At 39.9% G+C, this 27,668-nt stretch overlaps 3 protein-coding genes across 9 annotated transcripts; 2 read left to right on the top strand and 1 right to left on the bottom strand.

Moving 5' to 3' along the window:
* Positions 1-1,789: 1,789 nt before the first annotated feature.
* Positions 1,790-10,230, top strand: polk (polymerase (DNA directed) kappa). The gene is made up of 14 exons (XM_012917231.5): positions 1,790-2,164; positions 3,544-3,663; positions 3,792-3,944; positions 4,196-4,327; positions 4,418-4,568; positions 4,681-4,902; positions 5,270-5,394; positions 6,346-6,512; positions 6,598-6,630; positions 6,730-6,826; positions 7,675-7,846; positions 8,000-8,995; positions 9,565-9,610; positions 9,752-10,230. Exons 1-14 carry the CDS (start codon positions 2,036-2,038, stop codon positions 9,831-9,833), a joined length of 2,625 nt encoding a protein of 874 aa, XP_012772685.3. The 5' UTR covers positions 1,790-2,035; the 3' UTR covers positions 9,834-10,230.
* Positions 10,231-10,375: 145 nt separating this feature from the next.
* Positions 10,376-16,700, top strand: ankdd1b (ankyrin repeat and death domain containing 1B). Its single transcript, XM_012917248.3, has 15 exons — positions 10,376-11,048; positions 11,387-11,487; positions 11,590-11,688; positions 11,794-11,892; positions 13,105-13,209; positions 13,299-13,400; positions 13,572-13,670; positions 14,135-14,233; positions 14,580-14,678; positions 14,753-14,851; positions 14,956-15,054; positions 15,247-15,342; positions 15,720-15,921; positions 16,174-16,305; positions 16,400-16,700. The coding sequence occupies exons 1-15, from the start codon at positions 10,874-10,876 to the stop codon at positions 16,453-16,455; spliced, it is 1,662 nt and encodes a 553-aa protein (XP_012772702.3). The 5' UTR covers positions 10,376-10,873; the 3' UTR covers positions 16,456-16,700.
* poc5 (POC5 centriolar protein homolog (Chlamydomonas)) lies at positions 16,517-26,340 on the bottom strand. Of its 7 annotated transcripts, none has more exons than XM_004544450.3 (13): positions 26,209-26,340; positions 25,544-25,627; positions 24,895-25,036; positions 24,035-24,145; positions 23,705-23,904; positions 22,709-22,885; positions 22,138-22,242; positions 21,560-21,739; positions 19,716-19,899; positions 18,433-18,566; positions 18,009-18,110; positions 17,700-17,870; positions 16,517-16,999 (listed from the first exon to the last, which is right to left on the bottom strand). In XM_004544450.3, exons 2-13 carry the CDS (start codon positions 25,625-25,627, stop codon positions 16,865-16,867), a joined length of 1,725 nt encoding a protein of 574 aa, XP_004544507.3. In that variant the 5' UTR covers positions 26,209-26,340; the 3' UTR covers positions 16,517-16,864. The 7 variants fall into 7 exon arrangements, 5 of the variants coding, with proteins under 5 accessions (XP_004544507.3, XP_023011197.3, XP_004544508.3 ...); XM_023155429.3 differs by having other exon boundaries at positions 26,277-26,337; XM_004544451.3 differs by having other exon boundaries at positions 26,268-26,335.
* Between the last annotated feature and the right edge of the window lie 1,328 nt (positions 26,341-27,668).

Here is a 27,668-nt window from a genome sequence, read left to right as displayed (position 1 = left end):
AGGCTTTTACTTTGGAAGGCAAAATCAGAATGACTTGACATTGATATGGTATCACTGTGGGGCTGTATACTGTTGATCTAAAGTGGAATTACCCTGTGGAAACAGGAAATTTCCATTTTAGAGCATTTTGAAATCACTGAAAGTTAGGTCAATTATGGACAATTTAAAAAGTCTTTTATTTTGGAAGGCATAATCAGAATGACTTGATATTGATATGGTATCACTGTGGGGCTGTATACTGTTGATCTAAGGTGGAATTACCCTGTGGAAACAGGAATTTTCCTTTTTAGAGCATTTTGAAATCACTGAAAGTTAGGTCAATTATGGACAATTTGAAAAGGCTTTTATTTTTGAGAGCAAAATCAGAATGACTTGATATTGATATGGTATCACTGTGGGGCTGTATACTGTTGATCTAAAGTGGAATTACCCTGTGGAAACAGGAATGTGCCATTTTAGAGCATTTTGAAGTTGTTCCAGGAGCAACTCAGATATGGGCAGTTTGAAAATGCTTTTATTTTTTAAAGCAATATCAGAATGTCTTGATATTGATATGGTAACATCGTGAGGTTGTATACTGTTGATCTGGAGTGGAATTACCCTGTGGAAACAGGAAATTTCCATTTTAAAACATTTTGAAATCACTGAAAGTTAGGTCAATTATGGACAATTTAAAAAGGCTTTTATTTTGGAAGGCATAATCAGAATGACTTGATATTGATATGGTATCACTGTGGGGCTGTATACTGTTGATCTAAGGTGGAATTACCCTGTGGAAACAAGAATTTTTCATTTTAGAGCATTTTGAATCGTTAGAAGATTAAGTCAATTATGGACAATTTCAAAGGGCCATTACTATGAAAGGCAAAATCAGACTGACTTGATATTGATATGGTATCACTGTAAAAAGACTGTGGTTGGAAAGTGTTGATATAAAGTTCAAATAGTATTTGGAAATACGACTTTTGCTTTTAAGAGCATTATTAAGTCATTGAAAGAGTAGTTCAAAAATGAAGATTCACAGGGCTTTTACTTTGAAATCCAAAATAAGATGGCCTTGATAGTGACAGGGCACAATTAGGGTACAAGGCTGTGTCATATAGATCTAACATTAGAGTTTGTAAAAAAAAAAAAAGCCTAAATTATATGTTATTATGTTCTTAACATATCTGTTAATTCACTCGAAGTTGGCTTTTATTTTGAAATCCGGTTTCCAGATCCATTCCCGTAATACTTTGAATACACAGGGAACGTAAAACAAACTGGAGGCTGGCTTGACTGCAAGTCTCGAATTGGAGGCTGGCTTGACACCAGTAATCAAAAGAAGCGGTTTACATTTAACACAAGAAACCAGTAAAACTGGAATAAAAAAAATCTATTTGGCATGACTTCTGATCACAGGTAGGAATAGTTAACACGAATATGTTTTGTGTGAGTGCTATAGCACTCATGTTTCATGTAAATGTGACGCCACATAAATATTTACCTTGATATTCGTGTTGTGAGGATCTGTTTCGTTGTTTGCAACGAAACTACATTTCATCAATTAATGTCTTAATTTACTTGACCAGCAGATCCATTTTTAATTCCTCGTGTGAAATATGCCAAAGGGTTTCATAACATATTTGTTGGCAATCAGAAGTATCCAGTGTACTTTAAACGGACCGATAACAATCTAAGGTTAACTCATATCAGCAGAAACACTGCACAATCCCAAGTCATAAACTGTAAAAGCAAACTTTGAAGGGAAGATACAATCCTGAAATGACGCTCTTGGTTTTTTTAGTTCCGCCCATTTGGCTGATGACGTATGGACGCGGAAGTGCCGCCAAAAAAACCGCCGCCGTAGCTGTTTTCAACACTTGTAGAGACATGTTTGTCAGAAAGCTCAGTGACTTAATTTACAGTCACCGTGGCTCTTATTTGTCATTGAGAAACTCGGATCTGATCCAGCCCGGAAAGCCGCACATATGTGGGGATGCACAGCCCAGTTCGTTATAACCTGAAGTGTACCTGCACTAAGTAAGTCATTAGGATGGAGAATGGGGTGGCATCCACCAAAGAAGAGGGCTTCCTCTCCAGAATGGCTCTCAATGACAACAAAGCTGGTATGGAAGGTCTTGACAGAGACAAGATCAATAAGATCATCATGGAAACCTCCAAGGTAAGTGCTCACAAATCAAAGACACGCGCATGACACACCTGAGGTCACATACCCGATAGTCATCTACACAACTGTCTCCGAGAGGATGCAAATAACCGAATGATTAGTTTTTAGAACACAAGCATGGATAATTTGTTGACGTGCCGTTCTGTATGTCTTTATGTTTTGCTAGGATGGATGGAAAATAAGGGCAGCAATATATTGAAACACGCACAAAAAATACATAGAAGTACTACATATAAGGCAATTCTAACAAGCATGAAATGTTTGACACCTTTATTCTCCAACAAAGCCTGAACTCTCTTAGCTAAGCTTTCTTGTCATTTCTTTAAGCAGTCTTCAGGAATAGTTCTCCAGGCTTCCTGGAAGACATTTAAAGCTCTTCTATGGATGTTGGCTCCTTTTAGATGATGCCACACTGTTCCATGCTCTCCATGACCGATAGTGTTGCATTGTGTGCTTTTTGTACCCAAGTTTTTACTGCACCGGCAGTGTGTTTGGACACAAGCCTTAATTCAGATGGTGTGAAAAATGAAGTTGTTGCTAATCACACGCTTTCCAGATGTTATTGTACGGTGAATTCAAATCTGATGATACTTTTCTGTGTTCATAATTTAATCAGTTTTAACAAGAAACCACGACAAAGCCTCCACCGTGCTCCACAGATGGCTGCACACATCCACTATTTAACCTTTCTCTTGACCACCTGCATACATACTGATGACAATTTGAACAAAAAATTTAAAATGTGGATTCAGCACTCCACAAGACCTGTTGCTGCTGATTTTCAGTCCACTTCTTGTGTAATTTGACACACATGAGCCTTTTCTTCTAGTTTGCCTTCCTTAAGAATGGCTTCTCGACAGGCACCCTTCAACTGACATTATTTCTGATGATGCATTTTTTTTGTAGAATTCTTATATCACCATATAAGTGTCATAATTCATTCCTTACAGTAATATGAATAGCTTTTGTATAATGGTGTTCTAAAATGTTATTTTGAAATATGTAGATGAGGCATTACATTGTTAAGTATGTTTCAGTTTGCAGTATTATAAAAGCTTACACGTGTATGTGGACAGTTTCTCACTGCTATAGTCATTGTAGACTTTGTGGGAGCAAAATCTAAAAATTGACTCTTTTTTTTTCCCCGGTTTACTTGGATGTATCTAGCTTTAACCAATAAAAGGCACAAATGACACTGTGGACAATATGAACCTCCATCCACTTTTGTAGATTGTATCCTGTTCCCCTTTGCGTCCACTATCCTCTGTGTAATGACATCCAGTCCTAAAAATAAATGAGCTACAGTAGCTTTTTATTAAAGCTGTAAAACAGAGTTGTTATAACTCCCCATTGTCCTTGTCCTTCCTGGGCAGGGATCTAAGTTTTACGAGAATGAGCTGAAGAGAGATCAGCAGGTGAACCAGCGCATTACGAAAATGATGCTACAGAAGGCACGGATCACAGAGCAGCAGTTAAAAAAAGCACAAGCTCAGGTAAGATGTAAGGGATTCACATGGCCAAAGCTCACTTCTTTTTCCAGAGGTGACCCGAAAATCACACAGACACAACTCAGGTGAGCTTCAAGCAACTGGCTTCTTTTCATTTTATTCTCTCTGTGTAGGTGGAAAAGGTTTCCACAGCACTGGAGAAGAGTCGTGATCTAAGCCGTGTGATTGTACATGTGGACATGGATGCTTTCTACGCTGCTGTTGAAATGAGAGACTGTCCTGAACTGAAGGACAAGCCCATGGCCGTAGGATCCATGAGCATGCTGGTGGGTTAAAAACATTGCTATTGTGGCTAATGGACACGCCACAGATACTGACTATGAATTATGTCTGAACTCTGAAACAAGATATTAAAGGTTTATTTCAAATATAAACCACACTGCACTGAAATATAGTATACACATGCTCTCACTACTTTACAAACTACACGGAGATTAAGTATTGAAATCATGGCCATTTAAGATCCAGAACAGCCACTCTCTCTGTTTCATTCATATCGCCTCTTTTCCTTTCACAGTCGACCTCTAACTATCACGCCAGGAAATATGGGGTTCGAGCTGCCATGCCTGGCTTCATTGCAAAGAAACTCTGCCCCAGTTTAGTCATTGTTCCACTTAACTTTGATAAGTACAGAGCTGTGAGCAATGAGGTAAGCGCAATACCTAAAAACACACATGCAAACAAATTCTTTCAGTGGCTTGTTGCTCAACAGGTGCCCATCTGTCTGTGCTTCTGTTAGATCCGGGAGATCTTTGCAGACTATGACCCGAACTTTCAGCCAATGAGCCTGGATGAAGCTTATCTAGATTTCACAGACCACCTGGAGCAGAGGCAGCACTGGCCAGAGTCCACACGTACACATCACTTCCGTGTCAGAGACATGACCACAGGTAGGGATTTGTTTTTCTTTAATATATACACACAAACACATTGATATTAAGTTTTATATATATCAGGAATCCATTTAATTGTTGTGTGATTTATTTATTTTTTCTTGTAAAGATGAGAAAAAAGCTGAGCCTTCCCAGGAAGCTGTGACAGAGGTGAGAGAGCTCTCCCCAGTACTGTTTGAGGACAGCCCAGGCTCCTCTCCCAGCCCAGTGGGCCCTGAAGGTGTGCATGCTCCTGCAGGTGATTTCGAGGTGTTTGGGACATCTGTTGAAGAGGCTGTGCGAGAGATGCGCTTCCGCATTGAGCAGAAGACGATGCTGACTGCCAGTGCAGGTGAGCAAGAAACCAGTCTGCTTTTAATTTAAAACACGCTCATTTTAACTGCATAACAGGGATATACAGTAATAAATCTCAGATCCTGAGCTCTAAGCAGTCACTGAACATCGCTGATCCCTGTGCCATTGTTGAAGCTGCTGTCATTACGAATATCTATTTATTTATTGCTCTATTTATGATAGTTTACAACATATTTTGATACTACATTTTTATTACTTTTGTTTGACTGTACACCAAGTTCATCAGTTCATTCTAATCTAATGCAACCCTGACAAGTCTAGTATGCATATTTTGGGAATTATTGTGCATGCTTTACCAGCTGTTTGGGGGAAAAAATAGCCAATGATATTTTCCAATCTTCCAGGAATTGCGCCAAACATGATGCTGGCTAAGGTGTGCAGTGACAAAAACAAACCCAATGGACAATACAGACTCCCATCCACCAGAGAGGCAGTGATGGACTTCATCCAGAACCTTCCAGTTCGCAAAGTACAGTACCCATTGCTCAAATTAAAGCACTAGCAGAGCTGTGTGCTTGTAGTATATTGCTTGACAATGTAAGATTTTTAGTATTTTTCTTTTTCTTTAACTGCAAAAGTGCAAATAACGTTTGAGTTTGGACTCGCTTGTTTGCAAACCTCACTCCTCTGGGTTAGAGCTGAGACAACCCACTGCAGTATGAGGCTCATGGTTCATAATAGTCAGTCTGTGGCTCAACTTGATAACAGAACAAAGTTAAAACTGCAGTTGTCACATATTTGTGTCTGTGAGCAGACATGATGGAGTCCATTTGGTAAAAGATACATCAGCTGGATGTTTTTCAAGGGTTTAATAGTAAACAGAAGATGGTTTTTAGAAGTAGAAAAACAAACATAGAAGTTTGTTTTTGGGCTCTTACATGTGTAATCCTGCTCTGTGAAAAAGCATTGGATGTGTTAAATAACCATCTGAAATAAGGTTTGTTAGCTTGATGCTAGAAGAGTGGCTTTTTAAAAAAAACAAAATTGATTTGTGATCTCAAACAAGAAACACAATTGCTACAATTTTTTTCCTTTTTATCTTGTGTTTGGACTTTCTCCGGTGATTTAGTTATTGCTTTCTCCAGTTTATTTGTAGCATGTTTAAAGCTACTTTCAGTTGCTCCCTTATTCACAACGGGTCTCCGCAGCGGGTATCTCTGAATATTTAGTTTTTACTCCAGAAATCCACGTGTCTCACGTTCAAAGGATCTGTGTCTCCTCCCAGAATCGAACCAGGGATCTTTTGCTTGTTAGCTGAATGTGTTTGTTTTTTTCCTCCTAATTGTCTTCATTGATTTCTTTAAATAAATGTTAATTGTGAAGTTCTGAGTAGAATGCAGTATAAAGGTTTACAGACATGTTGTGGAGTCACTGTGAAACATGGCTGAAAGGCTAAAAACATGTTTATGTGCTTTTCTAGGTTTGTGGCATAGGAAAGGTGAGTGAGAAGATGCTGAACGCTTTGGGTATAAGTACCTGCTCCCATCTTGGCCAGCAGATGGCGTTGCTGTCATTGCTGTTCTCGGAGACAGCCTGGCATCATTTCCTGGAGGTTTCTCTGGGACTGGGCTCCACATATATACCCAGGTACTGTCTGCTTGCTTCATAACACTCAAGTACAACTGATCTCCAGAAGAAGGAGATAAAGCTGACTGTCTCTACTGTCACACAGGCATGAAGAAAGAAAAAGCATGAGCACAGAGAGGTTTTTTAACAATTTTAATTAATATTTGATAGTTTAAAAAAATGGTTTCCTTCTTTCAGCTCTCTTCTAATTTCTCTGTCATACTATCAATATTTACAGGACCTTTAAAGAACTGAGTAAAGTTGAGGAGCAGTTGTCTTTGTGCAGGGAGCTCTGTGAAGATCTAGCAGAAGACATGAAGAAAGAAGGTCTGAAGGTATTGATCAGTGTTATTGTAACCTTTAAACCCATATCCGCTGTATAAGAAGATTTTCTTTAACATCTTTTCAGCTACCTTGCTTTCATACATCAACTTTTTTCAGACAAGAGGCAAGTTAAAGGAAAAGCTAAACCCCTGACCCCTTCATTACAGCTGTGTCATCCCCCTGTCATCTTCTTTCTAGATCGCAGTGCCTCCTTCCATAGGGCACGAGTGATCACTGAATGATTTGATGGCTTAAAAGTTGTGTAAAGTTGAACACCTACACATTGTGGACCGACATGTTAGACGCCGCTCTCTATCACCATCATCGAAATAGCAAAAGAGGGAAAGAAAAAACAATTTCTTTTGAAAGTATGATGCTCTGTCGCTCCAATACATTTCCAGAAACAGGAAGAAGCTATTTTGGCAGCACATGGAGGCTCGACACCTTCCTAACACACAATTCTTATACTTGGCCTTCTTAGATTTACTGTCTCCAAACAGAATCTCGTACAGTTACTCTAACATGTTCATTCCCTTTTGAATCGATACAGTAAGGACTGGATGGCTTAGCACAACTATTACCCCCCCTACCTGGGTCCTGATGTGGCTTTGATAGCTGCAGGAAATGGAGGACCATTAAAGAGACCGAAGGGGGCTACTATCAGCTTTGAACATATCGCCATAAAAACTCACAAAATGGATTCTGACAAGTCAATCACTGATATGATTATACAGATTTCCATCTCTTTCCTGGTACTATTATTTACGTCTAATTAGAGTGCAGGCTGAAATGGCCGTGACTGTTTGCCTAATATGAATTTAAAGGCGTATATATATATATATTTTTGTCTTCCTGGAAGGGTAAAACGGTAACACTGAAGCTCAAGAATGTGAACTTCGAGGTGAAAACCAGGGCAATGACGCTGCCGTGTGCTGTTGCCACAGTGGATGAGATCTTCGCTGTTGCTAAGGACCTCCTGAAAACGGAAATAGAAAATGAGAGTCCTCAGCCACTCAGACTGAGGCTCATGGGTAATTAGATATAACAATAAAACTGACATATCAATTAATATAACTAGCTTGAAATGAACCTAAATGATGTGTGACAAGCTTCATGTGGAAATAATAACACAGCTGGCATTCGTTTAGAGGTTTTCTCCGGATGATTTGTTTTTGTGCTTGTAGGTGTTCGAATTTCTGCCTTCGCTAGTTTGGATGATAAAAAGCCCTTGCAGAAGAGCATCGTCGGCTTTCTGCAGAGCGGCAAGGCAGACTGCTCTAGTTCTTCCCAAGGGATGCTTCAAAAACTGGGGAATGAGCATCTCTCCGATGCTTACTCCTTCCACACCTCGCCACTTATGTGCCCCCTAGTGGAACAGGAACACCAGAGACAAGAAGACCTTCCCTGGCGGAGTAAGCAGAGGCAGACAGAAGGAAGCCAGGCGACTGTGGGACTCCAGCAGTCTTTCTTTCAAAGGGCTCATGTTAGAAGACTGCAACTCGAGGCAGCTAATGCAGCCACAAAAAATGAGGGGAGCGGGGAAAACGCTCCAGTGATTGCTAACACAAGGACTCCGGCCACAGCAAGCGAAAGCAACCATTTACCGCCCGATCTCTCAGAAAATCCCAGTCCTGTACAGGCGCATGCATCCACATCAGCCTGTGAAGAATCAGAAACCCTCACATGTCCCGTGTGCTTCAGAAAGGTGGAAACAACCGACCTGAATGTCTTCAACACGCATATAGACCAATGTCTCAGCAACGCCTCTCAAAAAACAAACAATGGCACAGAGTCAGACACAGAGTCAGAGTCGGGTCTAAAGAAGGACCGCGAAGAACGTGCAGCAGTGAACAAACTGAGGAGGCGGCACGAGGCTCAAGAGAAGAAGTCAAAAGTCAACCCTCAGAAAGGCCAGAGCAGCGTAAAAAAAGATTCTGTTCAAAAGGTTTCGTTGATTAAAGACGACAACAAAACTGCGACCTTGCAAGAGCCTCAGCCATCTAATAGCAAAGGGCCAGTCTTCGTCTGCCCAGTGTGTCAACTGACCCAGGAGACTCATGACCTCGCTGTCTTCAACCACCACGTTGACCTCTGCCTGAACCAGGAGGTCTTACATGAGCTGGGGAGACAGACATCATCCTCCATAAATCCATCTCCAGTTAAAAATAGCAAGAGCACAGGTAAGTGCGTGTATTAAACAAAGGGAACCTTGTTGTGTGTGTATTCTGAAAAAAATGTTTTTCATTACGATGCATGCAGTCACTACATGCTTCGGCTACATGAAGGTACTAACAGCAACCCTCTCTTCTGACAGAAACTATTCTGTCCTGATGACAGGAGCGATGCTGTTAGCCGAGTCTATAAGCTGTATGACAGCGGAGTTAACAGAAGGAATGTGTATTTGGGAAGGGGTCGGTGGCCTATGACCTTGTTATTTACAGACAGTGACACTATGTGAGACGTTTGTATCGATTCAGACCAGGAAAAGACATCTCATTTCACCCCATGGGGCTCCCTTTGCCCCGGGCTTGGAAATTGCTAAATCACTTTCTCACCTATTCATTTCCTACAATGAACTGCACCCCGGTTTCCTCTTAAACAAGCCTGCCTCAGAAATTGCACTCTTTATATCCCTGGTGCTGCAATTGTGCACCTCCTCAATGGAAGTCATTTTTATGTCAGAGAAAAGACAGCGGGGGATACATTATTTTTTCTGTCCATGCCAATAAGTGTCCCTTTCTGTTTGTAGACGGAGGACATCTGCTAAAGCAAGCAAGCAAAGGCAAAAGCAAAAGGTGAGACGGCTTGTTTACAAATCGCTTCACTGAATGCTGACACGCGATCTCTTCTTGTTCCATTTAGTGTGACTGAAGTAGCATTGAAATTTTATGTATAAATAAAAGTATTCATTGTTGTGTGTTCTTTTTATGATTTAGACGGGACACGCCTTCGTCTCCTCCGTCTAAAAAGGTTAAAAGCCTCGGTCCTTGCAACACCATCGACAAGTTCTTCAGGTGACAGTCATTCAGGGGCAAACTCCAGCCTAGTGCGGATGAACTGAGGAAGTAAAAACGCAGCTCTTCTATTCCCTCGGCTTCCCTGCGCGGTTTTTATTCATCCTGCGGTCACTGCGCACAAAGCTTGTTAAGTTTGCACATAGAAGATGCTCCTAAAACACCTGGCTTGTCTGCTCTAAGCGATATTCAAAATGAAAGATGAAGACAAGTCCAATAATTCCTTTTAATGCATTTTTATTTAATGGTCAGGCTAGATATATATTTTTTATTTATCTTCATTAAGTTATTTTATTATGACATTGTCACATTTGTGTTTTTGTGTAGTGTATACCTTTAATAATGACGAAAAGAGATTTTTTTTATCATTTAAATTGTTGCAATAAATTATTCTGCTGAAATCTCACTTTTAGGGACATTTTTTTTGTTTACACTCAACACTAATCACTTCTCCAACAGCCTGAACTGTAACCAAACAATGAGTGCTTCAAAGTAGTGAGGAAAAAAACGGGTTCTTGCTGTCAGCCATGAAACTGTACCACTTCAAGTTGTGTAAATGTGTAAATGTGACTCGCCGCTTCCTTACACATACAGTACGTTTGTTTCCTTAGACAAACATGTACTACTACTGAACTCCAACTCCTTTGTTAATCTTTTAACCAGCGTTACATAATAGAAATTTAAGTTAGACTATTGGTATAAATTCCTCATGTTACTCGAGCCATAATATAGCCACAGCTGTGCCACTGACTAGTCAAAGTGAAATGTGTCATGTTTAATAAACCTGTTACTATCACCGGGGATCTCTAGGGTGTGAGCTAGTAAAGTAAATACGGATCAGCCCTGCGGCACTAAAGTAAGGAGTACACTACCATACACTTCCTCGCTCTTGGCTCTATGAAGATCAGAACTTTGAAATTGGATAACACTGGCTTTCTTTACGGGTGTGCGATCTTTTTCCTCTGGAACTGAGGTAGACTGTTTTCAGGATATAACCTATACTGTTTAATACACAAAGTGTGGCTTTGTTGTAAGAGCCTCCAAATGGAAAAAAAAGCTATGGCTCTGAAGAGGATGATTGAGAAACATTCTCCTAAAAAGGAGAATCTGGACCCTCGAAAGTGGATAAGACCAGAGACTGTGAGGGGATTCAGTGACTTTGCTCTGAACAAGCATTCAAACAAAGAGACGGACAACAGTTTTGATGACGTAGAGATGTGTGAGTATCCAAGAGAAAAAAAAACGTAAAAAGAATAAACAAGCTTTTTGTGCTTTATATGACAGAAAAGACACAGAAAGTGTAGTAAATGTAGCAGATTCAAGAACCGAGCACTTGAGTTTCTAATGTTTGTCACTGAAGTGAGGTGTGACAGTTTCCTTCCAAGGAAAAACACTGTATTTGCTATGTGGGTGTGTAGGTAGTAATGTTGAAAATCTCACCATCTTAGTTCACTTTACTCTATGTTGTGATATAATCCTGCTGTCTAATATGTATTAGCACAATTAATTATGTATGAAAAAAGCCATGTATTAAGGCTTGTCTACTGTGTTATGTAGTGCTTGAGGCTGAGAAGGAGTTTATCGAAGCAGCTAAGAGGAACGATGTGGAGACCATGACGGATCTTGGAAAAGGCTTAAATGCCAACGTAAAGAATGTGGTGCGTCTGAAAAGATAAAGTATCTGCATTAGCCAAACAGACCCAATCACTGAATAAACTTTCATTAAACTGATAACATGTTGATTATTTTGTCTTCCTCAGCAAAATAGGACTGCCCTTCACTTTGCAGTAGCTTGCACAAACAAAGAAGCTGTTAAGCTGCTGTTACAGCGAAGGGTCAAAGTGGACCAAAAGGACAAGGTGGGAGGATTTTAAGATGTTAGATGCGAGGATTTGAGCCAAGGACAATATGTTATGTAATGTCTCCAAGTCGGCTACTACCATTTTGTGTTCTGTGTCTGACAGTACGGCGTAGCACCCATTCATTTGGCTGCCTGGTTTGGCAGTTTGGACATCCTGAAATTATTAGTGCAGGCTGGAGCAGAACAGAAGGCTGAGAACGAGGTGAAGTAGAAGGAAGAATTCTCCTCTATTGCTTCTCACTAACCAACAGAGATGAAATACCCTTAAACTGAGAAATGAATCCCATTGGGGGGGTTTTTGTTTTCCTTTTAGATTTTGCACAAACACCCTCTCAAAACAACACACTGCGATTCAGATATTTTATTATCTATACTATTTAAACTTTTAATTTTCAGTAACACTTAATAATATAGCCTGCAACATCTCCTGTAATACCCCTTAAAGTACTATATACTTTTTCTGAGTTTACTGTGCAACTATACTGTAAATATTTGAAAGCAGTTGGTCAATTCAGAGCATTTTAAAAAGACAGGACAAAATGTATCCTCTAAGCAATTTTAAATAGTAACGTCTAAAGTTACATTCCAGTTCTGTATTGGCTAAAATGTTTATTTTGCATTTGTTTCAGGAAAATCAGTACAGGTATTACAATAAAAACAACAAAAGAATTTTGAAAGCAGTTGACTCAGTAGTTAGCGCCCCCCCATCTAGTTTTGTAATATGTTTATAATAACCTTGGTAATGTCAAACAATATTATTGAGTAGCCTAACATCCTAATATTGCCCCGACTGCTTGAAGAGTTTGTGTGTGAATCTGTGGTCGGCTGCCCTTCCTCAGAAACCCTGATGCTTCTCCCAGAAAACTGAATTTGAATTGCAAAAACTGAGTTTGAGTTATGAGAACTGGATTTTAGTTCTGAGAAACGAAAAGTAATAAAAGTAATATGGTGTGAAGTTTTGATTAATTTTAATTTTGTAAAGTTTCGAAATTCAGTTTCACAAATACATTTAAGCTTAATCTGTGTAATTCACATCCATATGTAATTATATGAGTTGAAAAATTCACATCAAATTATAAATAACTAAAATGTAATGTTTAGTGGCACATATTTCTGACAATGCTATAACCATAAAGCATTTCGACGTTCGAATTTAAGTATAATTTGTTTCATTTTAAATATACCCTCTTGTTCTCTCGCACCTGTTTGTAAGTTTTCAAGTGCGCTAAATTTCAAGGAAATTAAACCACAAGCTACACGTTGTAGTTTGTCCATTTTTGCTTTCGTTATACTGTACCTTTTACACTGTGGCTTTCCATTTTCAAATACGGTTCAAGATGAATTTGGTTTGCATTGTAAATTCTCAAACAGCGCCCTGCCTGATTTAACAGAAAAAGTTATTTCTTTGTTTCAGGAAGGACTCAATATTTTGCACTGTGCTGCCATCAACAACCATACTGAAATCGTAGACTACATTGTAAATGACCTGCAGATGAAAGAACTTGACAAGGATGACCTGGTATGCAACTTTCACAAAACAATTGTGTGGCAAATTTCATTTTGCATGCACTACATGTGATTACCTGAGCCTCTTTTCTTGTGTTTCAGTCAGGACACCGAGCATTTGCACTGGCAGCAGAGCACGGGTGTGTTAAGATGTTACAGGTGCTCATGGAGCCATACAACATGGCCACCATGAAGCCCAACAAGGTGTGCACGAGGACTTATTTGTGCGATTTTTCTGCATCTATTTCCGAGTAGGCTATATGGCTGTTTATGCTCACGTGTGCCTTGAGTGCACATTTCAGTGTCACACCTGCAAGAAAGCTCAAAGTCAAACACTCTTTGATGCAAGCTGTTTCCCTCCCTCCCTTCTGCCAGAGAGGGGACACGCCCCTGCACTTAGCTGCCAGGAACGGCCACTTGGATGTCGTCCAACTGCTGCTGCAGAGCTTTGATACTCGGGATGAAGTCAATATGGTAGACAATCAGTGCAAACATCCTCTCTATCACGGTTTGGTTTGTGACAGTGTGAGCTCAGCGGCTAATCCACTGCTGGATGCTGGCTCCACTTGGGATCAATTGAGATGAATCAAACATCTACCAGTTAGTATAATGACACATTTAGCTTTCTGGATCGAACTTTGGCAGGTAACAGGTCAACTGAACATGATAAATGTGTTCCTTTGTATTAGTACTGATGTGGCTTAATGATGCATTAAAGTAAGAGATAATTACAAAACCTTACCCTCCAAAAGATCTGCAGTAACTAATTTATTTGCTGGCATTTAATTGAATGATCCAAGCCAACGTTCCCTTAGTGTAAAGAAATTCTACTTTGTTATAACTAATAATAATAATAATGATGATAATAACTTAAAATGTTAATTATGTTAGAAGAATTTTCCATTTGCATCATTGCTGACGGATGTTTTGTGCTGCAGGATGGTGAGACTGCTCTGTACCAGGCTGCAGACCACGGTCAGGAAGAATGTGCTCAGGTCCTGCTGGAGGCCGGTTGTGACCCTAACATACTCACAGTGGTACGTTCAGGCAGTATACCCGGCCAAGTTTTACTGAACCAGTGCAAGCTAAGAGAAAAATACACACATCAAATACTTACAGTAATCAATGTTCATAACATGCAAGTTCAGAAAATCATGTGTTTTCTTTGGTAACTTTTGTTTGTGTACCGGTGTATTTTCTTGGCGTTTTTTGGTACTGTGTAGATTCAAATGACTAAATACCTTTTCTACTGTTCTGCTTTTAACCGTACTACTAATATAACATGCATTATGGTGTTTATCCTGAAAAATATGTTATAAACAAAATCAGTTTTTAAAGATTCTTCTAGACAGTACAACTGCACTCACTTTGTACTCTTTGTAGGCCAAATGCAGCGCTCTCCATACAGTTGCAGAAAAAGGAGACGCGGCTCTTGTTCAAGTTCTCTTACAGTACAATGCCCAGGCGGACTTTCAAAATCAGGTAAGTAAACAACCAGATAGGAGGCAGTGGCAGAGTAATCCATCTTTTATGAAGCATAATATTATTGCTCTCAGGATCTAGAGACACCTCTCCACCTGGCAGTGAAGAACAGTCACATCCCTGTTATCTACTACCTATTGGAGGCTGGCTGCAATATCAATGCCACAGATAAGGTACAAGCTCCTGCCTAAGACAGTAAAATAAAGCATCCATGAACATAATGTAGACAAACTAATTCCTGCGTATCGTTATGTCGTGTCATGCTTTGGACTGTTAGAGGTCCCAGACAGCTATGCACATTGCTGCTGAGACTGCCAAAGCTGAGGTTGTGGAAATGCTTCTTAAAGCTGGGCCTGATATAACAGTCAAGGACCGGGTAAGATGCATTTGTCATATTAATAAAATTAAACTGTATACTAATGCTATCCAAACAGCAAAAAAATGATAATTAATGTAAGCCTTTGTCGCAGCATGATACATTGAAAATACAAGAAAAATCAAACTAAATGCAATCTCTTGCGGTTCTAATTGAATTTGTTTTTCACTGTACATGCTGGATTCGGAGTAGCAGGGTAAGACTGCTCTGGGTGTTGCAGCCAGAGCAGATGAGGTAAACATTGTGGACATGATCATCAAAGCAGAACGATACTATGACCAGAAAAAGGTGAGGGGATAATCAAATGATACTTGTAACTTTCACGAGCATAATCCATTCGCGATGCTTTGAAATCAATAATTACTTTCACCATGAATGATTCAGTGTCACATCCTCGATTAGCTGAATCCCCTCTAATTCTATTAAAGCATTCACTGTAAAAGTGATTCGGAGCCCAGAAACATTCGACATACGATTTATCATCAGTTTAATTAAGAATATGCCTTATTCTCCTCCATTATTGATTTTCAAAATGTTTCACTCTGACATTTATATTGCTAATCATACGTGTTAGTGTCTTGCCAAAATTTTCTTCCTGTGCCCCTCTGTTGTCTGGAGAGTGTGGCCTTTATCAGCCTGCTGACATGATTTAATTGCCCTTTCAGGCTAACCCTGAGCTTAATGAGATTGTTCGCACCGAGCATGCACTGACGTTCAAATTTGACCGCCGCAGTGAGAACAAGGAGCTGTATTCGATGGCTTGGCGCCTGGCGTACAAGCTGCTGAAACCAGGAGACTGGAAAAGACTGGCAACACACTGGGACTTTACTCAGGACCAAGTGTCTGCCATCGAGGAGCAGTGGACAGGTGCCATAACTCACACACTGACAGGGCAGGTTTCTGCTGTGCATTTGGCAACCCTCTGAAAATCTAACTTAACCTTCTTGAGTCAAACACATTAATTAAATACCCTGAAATCTTAGGTAAAAAATGAATATCCCAGTATGACATTGAAATTTTTACAGCTTATTTTCCAAGTTGTAATTTGGTATCTTTAGGGTATTTTTTTGCAGGTTGACCTTTTTTTCTGAACTTAAAGGGTTGTGCGTTTACCTGCAGGTCAGCACAGCTATCAAGAGCATGGGAACAGAATGCTGCTGATCTGGCTTCATGGGGAGGAGCTGGCTCTGAAGGCCCCTGCTAAAGACCTCTACCAGGGCCTCATCTGCACTGGGAACACGAAAGCTGCAGGTACACTCTGTTAACAAGTATGCGATAAACAGAAATTTTTGTCTTCTGCACCGCCTGTTCCAAAGTTTTACTTCATCAAATGTTCGTCTTTCAGATAAGATTCGACTGGAGGCAGAGCAAGTCAGCAATAAAAGATGTACCATTTCATGAAGAGGAACACTGCAGTATTTACAATGTTCGCATCACTGTCAACGAAGCATCTCTACAGGACTACTGCAGTGAAATAATTTATTTTAAAAATAACGTTGTGCGTCACACAATTAGCATATAGCTTTGGTTTCGTCAAGTAAACAACATGTGCTGTTGGATGGTCGCCTTGCAGTACACTTCAGTACACAGTTATCTGTGCACAATTTAAAGCAAAGTAATAAATGTTCATTTTGGAACTTTCTGAACTTTTGTTCCATCTGTAATAATTACTTATATATATATATATATATATATATATATATATATATATATATATATATATATCCTTCATATCAAGACAGAAAATTCCATCAATTTGGATTTTTGCATAGCTGGTCTTAAGGAAGATCTTTGACATATGTGCGTGTCATCAGTCAACTACTTTGATGGAGTGTGTGTGACAGGTGCTGCTGTGCGTTCTGGAGGAGGCTCTGCCTGCAGTGGACATGTGGCCCTTTTGGGAGGAGCTTGGAAATTTAGCAGCTGTGGCTTGCCCAATGGTGAGCTAAAAGAAAGCAAAAAACAAACAAACAAAAAAAAAAGTTTAAATTGCTTTTCTAATTTACATAAACAAAGTTGCATTTGAACAACGTGAAAAATAAAGGGTACCTTTATAAAGTTAAGTGATTTTGCTTATAGAAAAACAAAAATCAAACAGCACAAAAATATTAAAGTCTGTTGTTTTAATTCCTATGATGTAGGCATCTTCTCATGCACCCCTGGACTGCTTCCAGCATACCTGATTTTATTTTTTTAAGATCAGTCCGATTATCACCATTTGCACTGGGAACTGAGATTTCCCCACTGACCAAAAAAAAACACCCAAAACATCAACTTTTGTTTCAAGGTGACAGAATTTTTATTGGTGATAAGAGTTTGGGTAAAACCCAAAGACCAAACTGCAGTTTCCAGTATAAAACTTTGGTGCTCTGGTGAGTCCTCGAGAGTCAGATTATCAATGCAGACATCAACTATAAGGTCCTGGAGAAACCAGCTGATGTGAAAAATAATACAAATTTAAGTGTAGGGTTTAAGTGCAAAGTCACTTGAAAACCCTAGAGGGAGCAGTCTAAAAGCAAGAGCTGTGCTAGATGTGGTCCGAGATACGCAACAACATGACCTTGAAGCTAAAACTGTGCAAAGATTCATAAGTATATGACTGCAAGACTCATAAAGGAACAGTATCGATGCATCACATCACATACCTGCGTAACAGGATGATGCCGTTCGACTACCACAGAGCTCATGGGTGGAGCCACTCCCATCACCTGCAGGCTGCTACGTCCCACCTTACTGATCTCATGGCGCGCAGTGACACGAGCCGTTACAGTCTTTGAGGATTTTTGTTGACTTGCTGTGACGACACGAGTACCTACCTAAAACAAGCAATATTTTTAGTGTTATATACAAATGTGATTTTTGATGAAGAGCTTTAGATGGCACAGTACAGACAACAAAGCAGGACATAGATTCAGCTGCTGTTGGTAGTTTGTCTCTATATGTCTGACACTAACCTTTTTGTGGGAACTTGCAATTCCCCCAAGAGGGAGTGAGCTGTGCACCACTGTAGTGGGAGGGAGTGCTTCTTCTTGGGACATGGGGGCACCAGAGCCCATCTACAAATAAAGGCAACAAGTGAACACAGGATCAGGATTTGGGATTTAGAGGAAGTTAGTCATAGTGCATCTAATTTAAACAAAAAGTATAACAAAGGAAATTCAAGACTGCTCTACAAATTTTTCTTTTTTAGGGCAATCACATGATTTATATGTGAAGCCAGAATTGTCTGCGACATAAAGTAATAAATAATCAAAAGAACAAAATGATCCACGTGAAAGGACATGCTTAACATTCAATAAATAAATTTCAAGAACCACGAGTGATTTGGAAAGACACTGTACTATGGTGTGTTTTCATTATAAATTAACAGTGACTTGCCACATCATCTGCTTCACTGTGCGACGGGCCTGGGTGGTCAAAATGGACTGGACTGAACTGTGTGGAAGAGGTGGCATATGGCTGGAGCTGAGCCATGGCAGAGGAGCCACGCTCATCCTCACGAGGCAGAGGAACTACGACACAAAAAGAAACCTTCATTGAGTCATTAGGACTCAGTAATAACTCATTTTTATTGTAGTTACACAAAAATCCCCCTTTAAACTGGAAATCCTGAGTTTGTATTTGAATTGGAATATTTCAATGATCTCTTGCTTGTCAGATGACACATAAAGTACCCATTTTAAACCACAGGTGTAGCAGGAGCTGGGGATTCATAACTTCTGCAAAAGTCCTATAAAGTATAAAATATATAAATATGTGCAGTTTAAAAAAAAATCCAAAGGGAAAAAAAAAAGTGCTCATTTTTAAAGCAACAGGAAAGGGTAATCAATTAACCGCCCTGGCTGACAGCATCGTATTAACATACATTTCAGTTTGGAAGACTCATTAAACCTGAAAGCAGATGGATGAGCAGATGCCCATGCTAGGCTTCATTTCTACATGCTAAAGATAGTAAGATCCAAGTCCAGCAGCCATGGTATCAACAAAAAACAAAAACAGATTCAGACAACAAATCTGACGACAGGTGGTGTAAATATAATGATGAGATATTTTTCCCAACTCATGCCAGTGGGACATCTTGGTGATAATCATATGATGCTAGTATTTTAAACACCGCTGGTCCGAGTTTAAGGTTTTCTACTGAAGTGTCAGGTAATAGTCCAAAGCTCTTAATCCAATCTTCCCAGCATTTACATACAACTAACTAACATTCATTCATTCATTCATTACATGATTCTTAACATGGTTCAAAAGGGTTTTAAATTTTATCAACCAATTTTTCATTGCCACATTAAGCTTGCCAACCTGTGCAAAGTACCTTTTGCGCAGTGCTGAGCATATTCACAGATTTAACTTCATTAAATGAGGCTTTCAAGTAAAGTGCAAAGACCCCATTCCCTCCTCTCAATCATAAATCTTAACAAACGTCAATAGCACATGGCTGCACTCTATTGGAAAAATGCTGTTTCCATCTTGTCTTTTTGTTTCAATCTCCAAAACTGCGCTAAATCAATACACCGCAGAGGCAAGGCCCACGATGCAACCACGGTACATTGTATAGAGCATCAGTCTATATATCATCCTAGCAGTACATGCTTTAGTGTGCTACATTTCTACGAAGATAAATGTTTTTCTCCACAGGCCACAAATTTACTACAAACCATGCTGATCATGAGCTGGAGGTTGTTCTGCTCGTCCTTCTGTAGAGTGAAACATGCTGAGCGCCTCCATGTTGAGAGCACATACACCCCTCATGAAGGCTTTCTTCATGGATTCTTCATATCGCTCTCGCTCTAATCGTAGTCTCTGAATCTCCGCCTGTGCCCGCTCTATAGCCTCACAGTGCTATGCACACAGGTAGCAAAGGATAGAAAGAATTGTCGAATTATCTTTCTATATAATTATTTTTTAAAAAGAAGAAAAACACAAGATGTGCATTAAAAAAAAAACAAAAAAAACCTGATTTATTATGTTACAGCCTAATAAAAACACGAAAACATGAAGCCCTATGTAGGATGTATTTTTGGTTTCACCATCGGCACGGGCTCTACAGTGATTTGGAGAGCACACAGAAGTAATTCACAGTAATTAAGGTGGTAGAGTGGGTTCAGTGTTGGGGAGTAACGGAATACATGCACCAGCGTTATGTATTTAAAATACAAAACATGAGTAACTGTAATCCATTACAGTTACCGTTTAAAAAGGTGATATTGAAATAAATGGATTACACGGCGGTCTTTTCTTGTTTCATATGTTAGGCTATGCTCTCTATTTTTGGTAATTCCACGCTGGTGGAAACCCAAAGAAAACACGCATTAAGAGGCTCCAATGCCTGTGTCTCAATCTCGTGGCCCATGTCACCTCTACTTGTGGCCCGCATAACGAGGTGAAGAATTATTCACAAAAATGATTTAATATGAAGGCAATAGGCAGAGTGTTACAGTCATCGCCCTAAAGAATGTAGCCTCATGGGCAGTGTAGTCCGTGCTGCAGGGAGAATGGACCGCCATACCCGTTATGTGTCTGTGAGCGCGAGGGAGGGAGAAAAAGAGTTGAAAAGTACGAGTTGCAACCGACCCGAAACGGGAGCTGGAAGCATGCAAATATAATAATAACCACTGCAGCCAAAAAGAGTGCCTGACGAGCCCAGTTGTGAGCTATTAAGACTCGACTGTACACTGTGTTCGTGTTTTCCTCCGAAACAATAAGTTCCGCTGGAGCAGCCTTTCAACGCCTTTCTCTGTCTCTCGCTAGAAACGTTGACTCAGACAACAAAGTAAAGCTAGTTTTCGGCTACGAGCCCGACACGGAACCCGACATATTAGCCAGAGGTCCCTTTACTACGGTTCGGAGCCACAGACCTGTTTTAGATACACACAAAATAGTTTTCTATACGAGATCGCTGCAAAAAGTGCAGCCTTACCTACTGTCCACCCTACTGTTACTCATTTTATAATAAGATTTAAAAATCTAGTTGGTATTGGTATTTCAGTAACAGTAATAAATCACACAGTAATAGTACATTCATGTAGTTGTAAAAAGCATGATAATATTATTAAGTTATCCAAAGTATTCAGAATACGTTACTGTCATTGAGTAACGTAACGGAATACATTACAAAATACGCTTTTGGGGCATGTATTCTGTAATCTGTAGTGGAATACATTTTAAAAGTAACCTTCCCAACACTGAGTGGGTTATATAATGATCTGAAAGTTGATGGTTCAATCCCCTACTCAGCAGAACCTGATGCATCCGTGTAAGTGTTTGAATGTCAGGACGAAAGTGTTTAGGCATAGAAAAAACTGCTTGTATGAATGTGTCTGTAAGAGTGAATGTGGCTTGTAGTAAGATAGCACTTAGTGCTCAAACAGAGCTGAAAACCAGTCCATTTACCATGATATACTAACAAAAGTGGGATGCTCATTTACTTAAATGCAGAGAGTTTCAGTTTAAAGTGAGCATTACAGCCTCATCTTAGACACACTGTCCCACATGTACTGACCTCTGCTAGCTTAGCCTCATACTCTACAGACATCTGGGAGCAGACCTCTTCAGCCCTTGAACGGCAAGCTCTCTCCACCTTGACTTTCCAGTGTTTCTGGATCAGAGACTGCCAGGCAAACCACACCTTCTTCTTCAGCTGCAAATTGTAGTGCTGCTGTGCCACCTGAGAAGAACGAGCCTGGCGGGGAACCACAGGGCTGTGATTTGTAATATTTACAAGGCAATAATTACGTCTATAAGTCACTCCTGTGCAGCTGCATTCGTTCTCGTCATGAATTTTATGTCGTGGTTTATACAAAAATATGAATTGGTCATTTTTAAGGAATGGCATTACCCGATGAGTTAAGTAAATCACCAACACTTGTATGAAAGTTCACATTGAAAAAACAGCAACAGGGGGGGGGGGGGGGAGCACAAAATTTAGTAAACCAGTAGTTTGGACGTAGCAAAAATCTCTGTTACTCTGACAATTTAAAGGTAGGGATGGGTTTTACTATTTGATGAGCATTTCTAATGTCACAAGCAACTTCTAAAATATCATGTCAAAAGGTTTTGAAATCTTCTTAAACACCATACCTCTTCTTTGGCCTCGATGTGCTGGAGTCTCCAGTGGGTGAAGGCCCTCATCTTCTCAAGCTTTTCTTTCTGTCTGTCCAGTACTTGGCTCAGGTTCCCGATAACCTGAAAGAGTCCACAAAACAAGCCCATTGGTTTAAAAAAAAGGAAGGAAGTAGAGTGCTTCTTGAATTTTTAATTTTTTTTTTAATTTTTGTTTGTTTTTACACAGGCATGCAAGGCATAATGTGCAAATTAATTAATAAAGACGTATATAGGGGCCTAACAAAACACTGATATGAGGACCTTAAATGTAAAAGTCTTTTTTTTGCCTTTCATTGCACTAAATATAATATTTTTGCACTCTAGTCTCCTAGAGACACGAGACATTAGTTGATGTCAGCTTGGAGTCCATGATTTTGTAATGGGTGTTTTTACAGTTTTTTCGTGTTTTGTTGACAAAAAACAAACAAAAAACAAACAAAAAACAACAACAGGTGATTAAATAAATGACAAATTATTCTGCAAATTACCTGATAACAAACAGCTAAATGATTTACTAGATAAAGCAAATAAACAGACGTGTAGTCACCTCATCTTTCCTTTGGTTGGAGGTTTCATAGGTTTGTAATAGCTGTTTAAGGCTATCTAGCTCTGACTTCAGGCCAGCTGTCTGGGCTGCATGCCTCTCCCTCTCCTTCATCATCTCCAGCTTGTGTTGCTCAACGAAGGCCAACTTCCACTTCCGTAGCTCCGTCAGCACATTTGACTAATTAGGGAATAGAGGGTTGGGCTGTCACAATGTGTTCATTACTCTACTTTAGCAAACATGAGCATCTGTACAAATATCTGTAGTTGCTTTTAAATTACATGAACAGGTGTGCCAGACAGATGCAACTGCACAACACAGAAATCTTGAAGAATTCATCTCTAAGTTTTCTTTTGCTGGACTCAGTTCTTGACATCTGAAGTCCAGCAAACTTAAGCCAGATTTATGCTACTGCACAGAGTGTAAGAGTTTTCCACCAGAGATGTATTATTTTACAGTTCTGATGTGTAGTTCCAGGTTTAGAAGAACTTTCAAACCCCTCCCTCAACACACGAGTGTACTATTTAACCCACATCTCCTTCTCCTTCTGGCTGGTACTGCTTTTTTCTTAGATTAAGCTTTGCACAGCTTAGCAGGTGATTGGCTGTCATCTGCTCTCCATGAATGAGCTGTACAAAATCAGAGGAAAAGGGCAGGATGGACACCCACATGGAGACACCCATTTCCTTTAGAATAATGTCTCCAGGAAACACAGTTAAAAGGTCAACGGTTCCATGAAGAGCAGCGAGGTGTCATCCTTTTCAAAAAGTCATCCTGAGGCTCAGACACATTCCCTCTATATAATCTCTAATCTGACCACAGGCATAGTATAACTTTCTAATGACAATGGCAGAGAAAGAAGAGTGTGAAAAATATCATTATGATCAAAAATGCCAGAAACTATCTATGCATCAATGCTGTTTGCTGCTATGTAAAAGCCCACAGGAGAAACCGAGCGGCTGTGAAGGACAGTTGTACACTGTGTGGAAGCAGACTAACCTTCAGGTTGTTGCTCCACGTGTCCAGAATGTTCTCCATCTTGTTTATGTTCTCCTCTGAAATAAACATCTCTGTCACAACAAACTCAAAGGGTTCTGGGGTATCTGGCCTGGACCTCTCAGATGCCACCTGTAACCTCTCTGAGGGATTATCTGAGAGCAGTGACGCCCTGCTAGACAAATGACCTGCCATCTTCTCAGCTGGAGTGGGAAAAAAAAAAAAGCACAACCGCAGACAGACAGGCAGACTATGGCTGAGAATATGAAACAGTATTATGACAGTTACACATAATAAGTATTTTGTTTCTCTGAAATTTTACAATTATTTTACCACGAGAGGCTCTTGAGTGTGTCGAGTGTGGCCCAACAATCAAGGGGGAGGCCTGTGACGATCTCAGGCTCCTGCTAGAGTGCCGCCCATCCTTAGCTTCAATGGCAGAATCTGAAAGAAGATACAGGAGTTACAGTGAGCAGGTAGAGGAATAGATAAATGTGGCTAAAGATAGATTAAAATGATTGATTTAAAAAAATGTAATCCAAAAAAGTCAGAAAACAAAAAACAGCTTAAGAGCAGAAAATGTGAAGGTGAGAGTGGTAAATAAGATGAGTGTGGCTCCTTGTCCAAGAAAGCATTTATGTCAATATCTTAATTAAATTCTGCAGGGAGGGAGAAGAGAAAGCCTGCACTCTAAAGAGCAGTACGGGCAGAGTGCCAGGAGATCATTACCAATTGGCCCCTCTGCTTTCTACATCCTCGTGCACTACTCCGTGACAGTTAAAGCACTAAACCTCAGATGAGAGTCACAACAGGGGAGGAAACTGATGGAGTGTTTAAGATGTGGGTATTGCAGGGGAAAGAGATAGGGGGTACAATGTGACAGACTGATATCTAGCCTTTTACACTGGTTTAAAAGATGAAAATATAAAGCTGATGAATACACACACACACACACACACACATTTTCTCCATATTTTGATGCCAAATCCTTTCTGACAGACGATCATTTGATGCAGACAGTGTCTGGAAGGGCTCATATTCAGTTTCAGTCAGCCAGTCCCGGTGAACTGTGTGTCTGTTTTGTTTTGTTGCCTCTTTTTCTAAGCTCTCTAGACTAAGATGACCTAGATGACTGTGAACCTACACAGACATGTGTATGAAAGTGTTCTTCATACAGGAGGAAGCCACCATACCTGGTACACGTTGAAACTTTGTGCCATCTTTATTTCCACCCGCTGCAGACAGATGCGAGGTGCTCTGCTGCTTCAACTGAACGCCAAGCGCGTCAAATTTAGGGGTGATAACAGCATAACGGAGGAGCTCCTCATACTCATCCTGTTAATTGATAAACAATAACAAAGAACAAGGTGGTCAAATATCAATTGAAGCATATTACAGTTTGTATTTTTCTGTGTATTGTTTCAAGTCAGTTTATTTTGGTTACAACATTTTAGTGTGACTCTTCTATTTTGACACCTAGTGATGCTAAGACCATGTTATGTAAAGCTTTGCTCAACCTAACAGAGTCCATTTGGACTTGCAACACAGCAAAACTACTTTCACACAAGGTTCTAGTTCAAGCAAGCTGATATCACACACGATTTTGGTTGGCAGACTAATTCAAATGGTTGGACTCAGACAACAGCAAACTGAATCACCAATCGTGTAAAATGTTGAATTTAATATCCAAACCTTTTCAGAGCAGCTTCTAGACAATCTGTCCTTTTACCATTTAATACAAAAACAAAATAGATGAGTATTTCCTTTTAATAAATAATAGTTTTCCAGTGGTGGAAACATGGTTCCATAGAATTATGAGTGTAAATAAAAGCACATTTTCACCTGAAGCTCAGAGGACACGGAGCTGCCCCGGTCCGAGTCTTTGGGGAGAACAGGACTGGTTGGTTCTTCTTCGTCTGAGGACATCTAAACACAGAGATATACAGTGTCATAGTGCTAGTTTAATAACACAGCATGAGCTATCAATAACTGGCCATACGGACGGGACCTACTTTGGTATGTTACTATATAGTATTTATTTTAATTTCAGCTATGGCCACCACCGTTATCTTTGGCAGCTATTGATAGTCGTTGGTACTCTTTTGTTTGTTTTGCAAACCGTACATGGACATAAAACATATTCGGATGCGTTTGATTTATAAAAGAAACTTAAACAGAAGGCTTCAGCTGTAGCTTGAAATAAGTATTAAAGTTTCTTTAGCCCAAACGCTAGTTTCTACATTACAAACTAATGAAGGTACACACAGAGTAAACAGAAAACTTCCTCATGCACAAAGAAATCCACGAATATGCTTATCTGTACGCTTAAAAAACTTTACATTTTTCTATATTTTACTCATTTACAGGCGCATTAATTGATCGAGTTAAACAAACATCGTTAGCTAAATAAATCAGAGCTAAAGCTAAAACAGAAATGGACAAGTGGAGACAGAAATACAGCTGCTCATAAAAAAAAAAACTAAACTACTTGAAGTGAGTATATCTACCTCTGTAAGTAGCGCCGCTTTTCGGAAACTTAACTATTTTATATAACCATAAAAAGTACCACGCTTGCCCGTTTCACAAGTCGTCAGTTGAAAGGTGCTTGGGCTTGCTTTGCCGTTTCAAACAGCCTGGCTCTTAAACAACAGACTCTCTGATTGGCTACTCTTTTTAACTGGCCCTACTATGTCGCCTCTGATTGGTTAAACTATTCCTATGGCAACGATAAGCGGAACGAAGCTACTTGTCTTGTGTTTTAAATATGAAAGGTGTGCAAAACCTTTTACTGTGATTTTGGAAAATATTTTTTATTTACTTCACACTTATTTTAGCCTCCAGTGTCACAGTGCCGTAAGTATCAGGGTTTTAAACTAAAGGAATCATGGTGATAGAGGCAAATAGGACCTCTTCTTTTATAACAGGTTGAAAATTAATACTTGAAAGACCTACTTTAATTGCCCCTAGAAAGTTTCGGGTTTGCTCACTTTGCTAAAGTTACAAAAATGATTGGCTCATTTAAAGAGCAACATGGTTTCCATATTGTGTTTCAAATGCAGTCTGATGTTAGCTGAGATTATCTGATTAAGTTCATTTTCATGAGGAAGCAAACTCACCTGTCTTAGGAAGGTGTAGGTCATTGGGGAATACCACCACCCAGTGAACCTCCCTGTGGTCATTTCTCTATTGTTCATAAGCCCAAATGCAGATACAGACAAGGGTTCACAATCTGAATTGCAGCAGTGCCTTAACCACTTGAGGACTTATTAGTACTTAACAGTATTATGGCACATATGTGGGATAGGCCTTAACGGCTTGGCAATAGTAGCCTGGGACGGACTCCTGAGAGAGGAGACATATGGTACCTCTCAGCCATGGCAGAGCTGAAAGCAGCACTGTTGGACTAGAGCCTCCTCACCAGCTGGCTCAGAGTACTTCACTGTCCGAAGGTGTCCAGTCAGCATTGTTATAAGACCCGCAGCCTGACATTAAAAAAAAAAGAAAGAAGTAGTGACTTTGGTAATCTTCCCCTAAAACAACAGACTTAGAGGAATCGCACATTTGGATGTAATACATTTTCAAATCAAATATACTGTACTTACTGGAAGCAAGACCTGGCACAGGCAACCCTCAGCACACACAGACACACACATTTTATTACATGTCTTGACAGCTGACGCAGGCTGTGAATTTGAACCAGAACTGTGAGGCGCAGAGGATAATCCTAGCTGCTCGGCGGGGAGTGGAGGTTTCCTGTTGAATGACAGGAAGCTGTAACTCCCCACAGATTACTTATTTCCATTTCGGAGCAGATGATTCACATGTTTTGAAAGGTTTCAGTGATGCGTTCATCGCAGTTTCTCTTTCGAGGTGATTTTTTTTTTTGTCATTCCAGCATGGTGTTGCTTTGCTTCTCTGGTTTTCTGTCATGCTGTGGTATATTCCTAATTTTCTGCACTTGTCTTTC

This window comes from Maylandia zebra, linkage group LG12 (genome assembly GCF_041146795.1).
Source record: "Maylandia zebra isolate NMK-2024a linkage group LG12, Mzebra_GT3a, whole genome shotgun sequence".
Classification (NCBI taxonomy): domain Eukaryota; kingdom Metazoa; phylum Chordata; class Actinopteri; order Cichliformes; family Cichlidae; genus Maylandia; species Maylandia zebra.
This window is presented reverse-complemented; position numbering and strand designations above follow the sequence as displayed.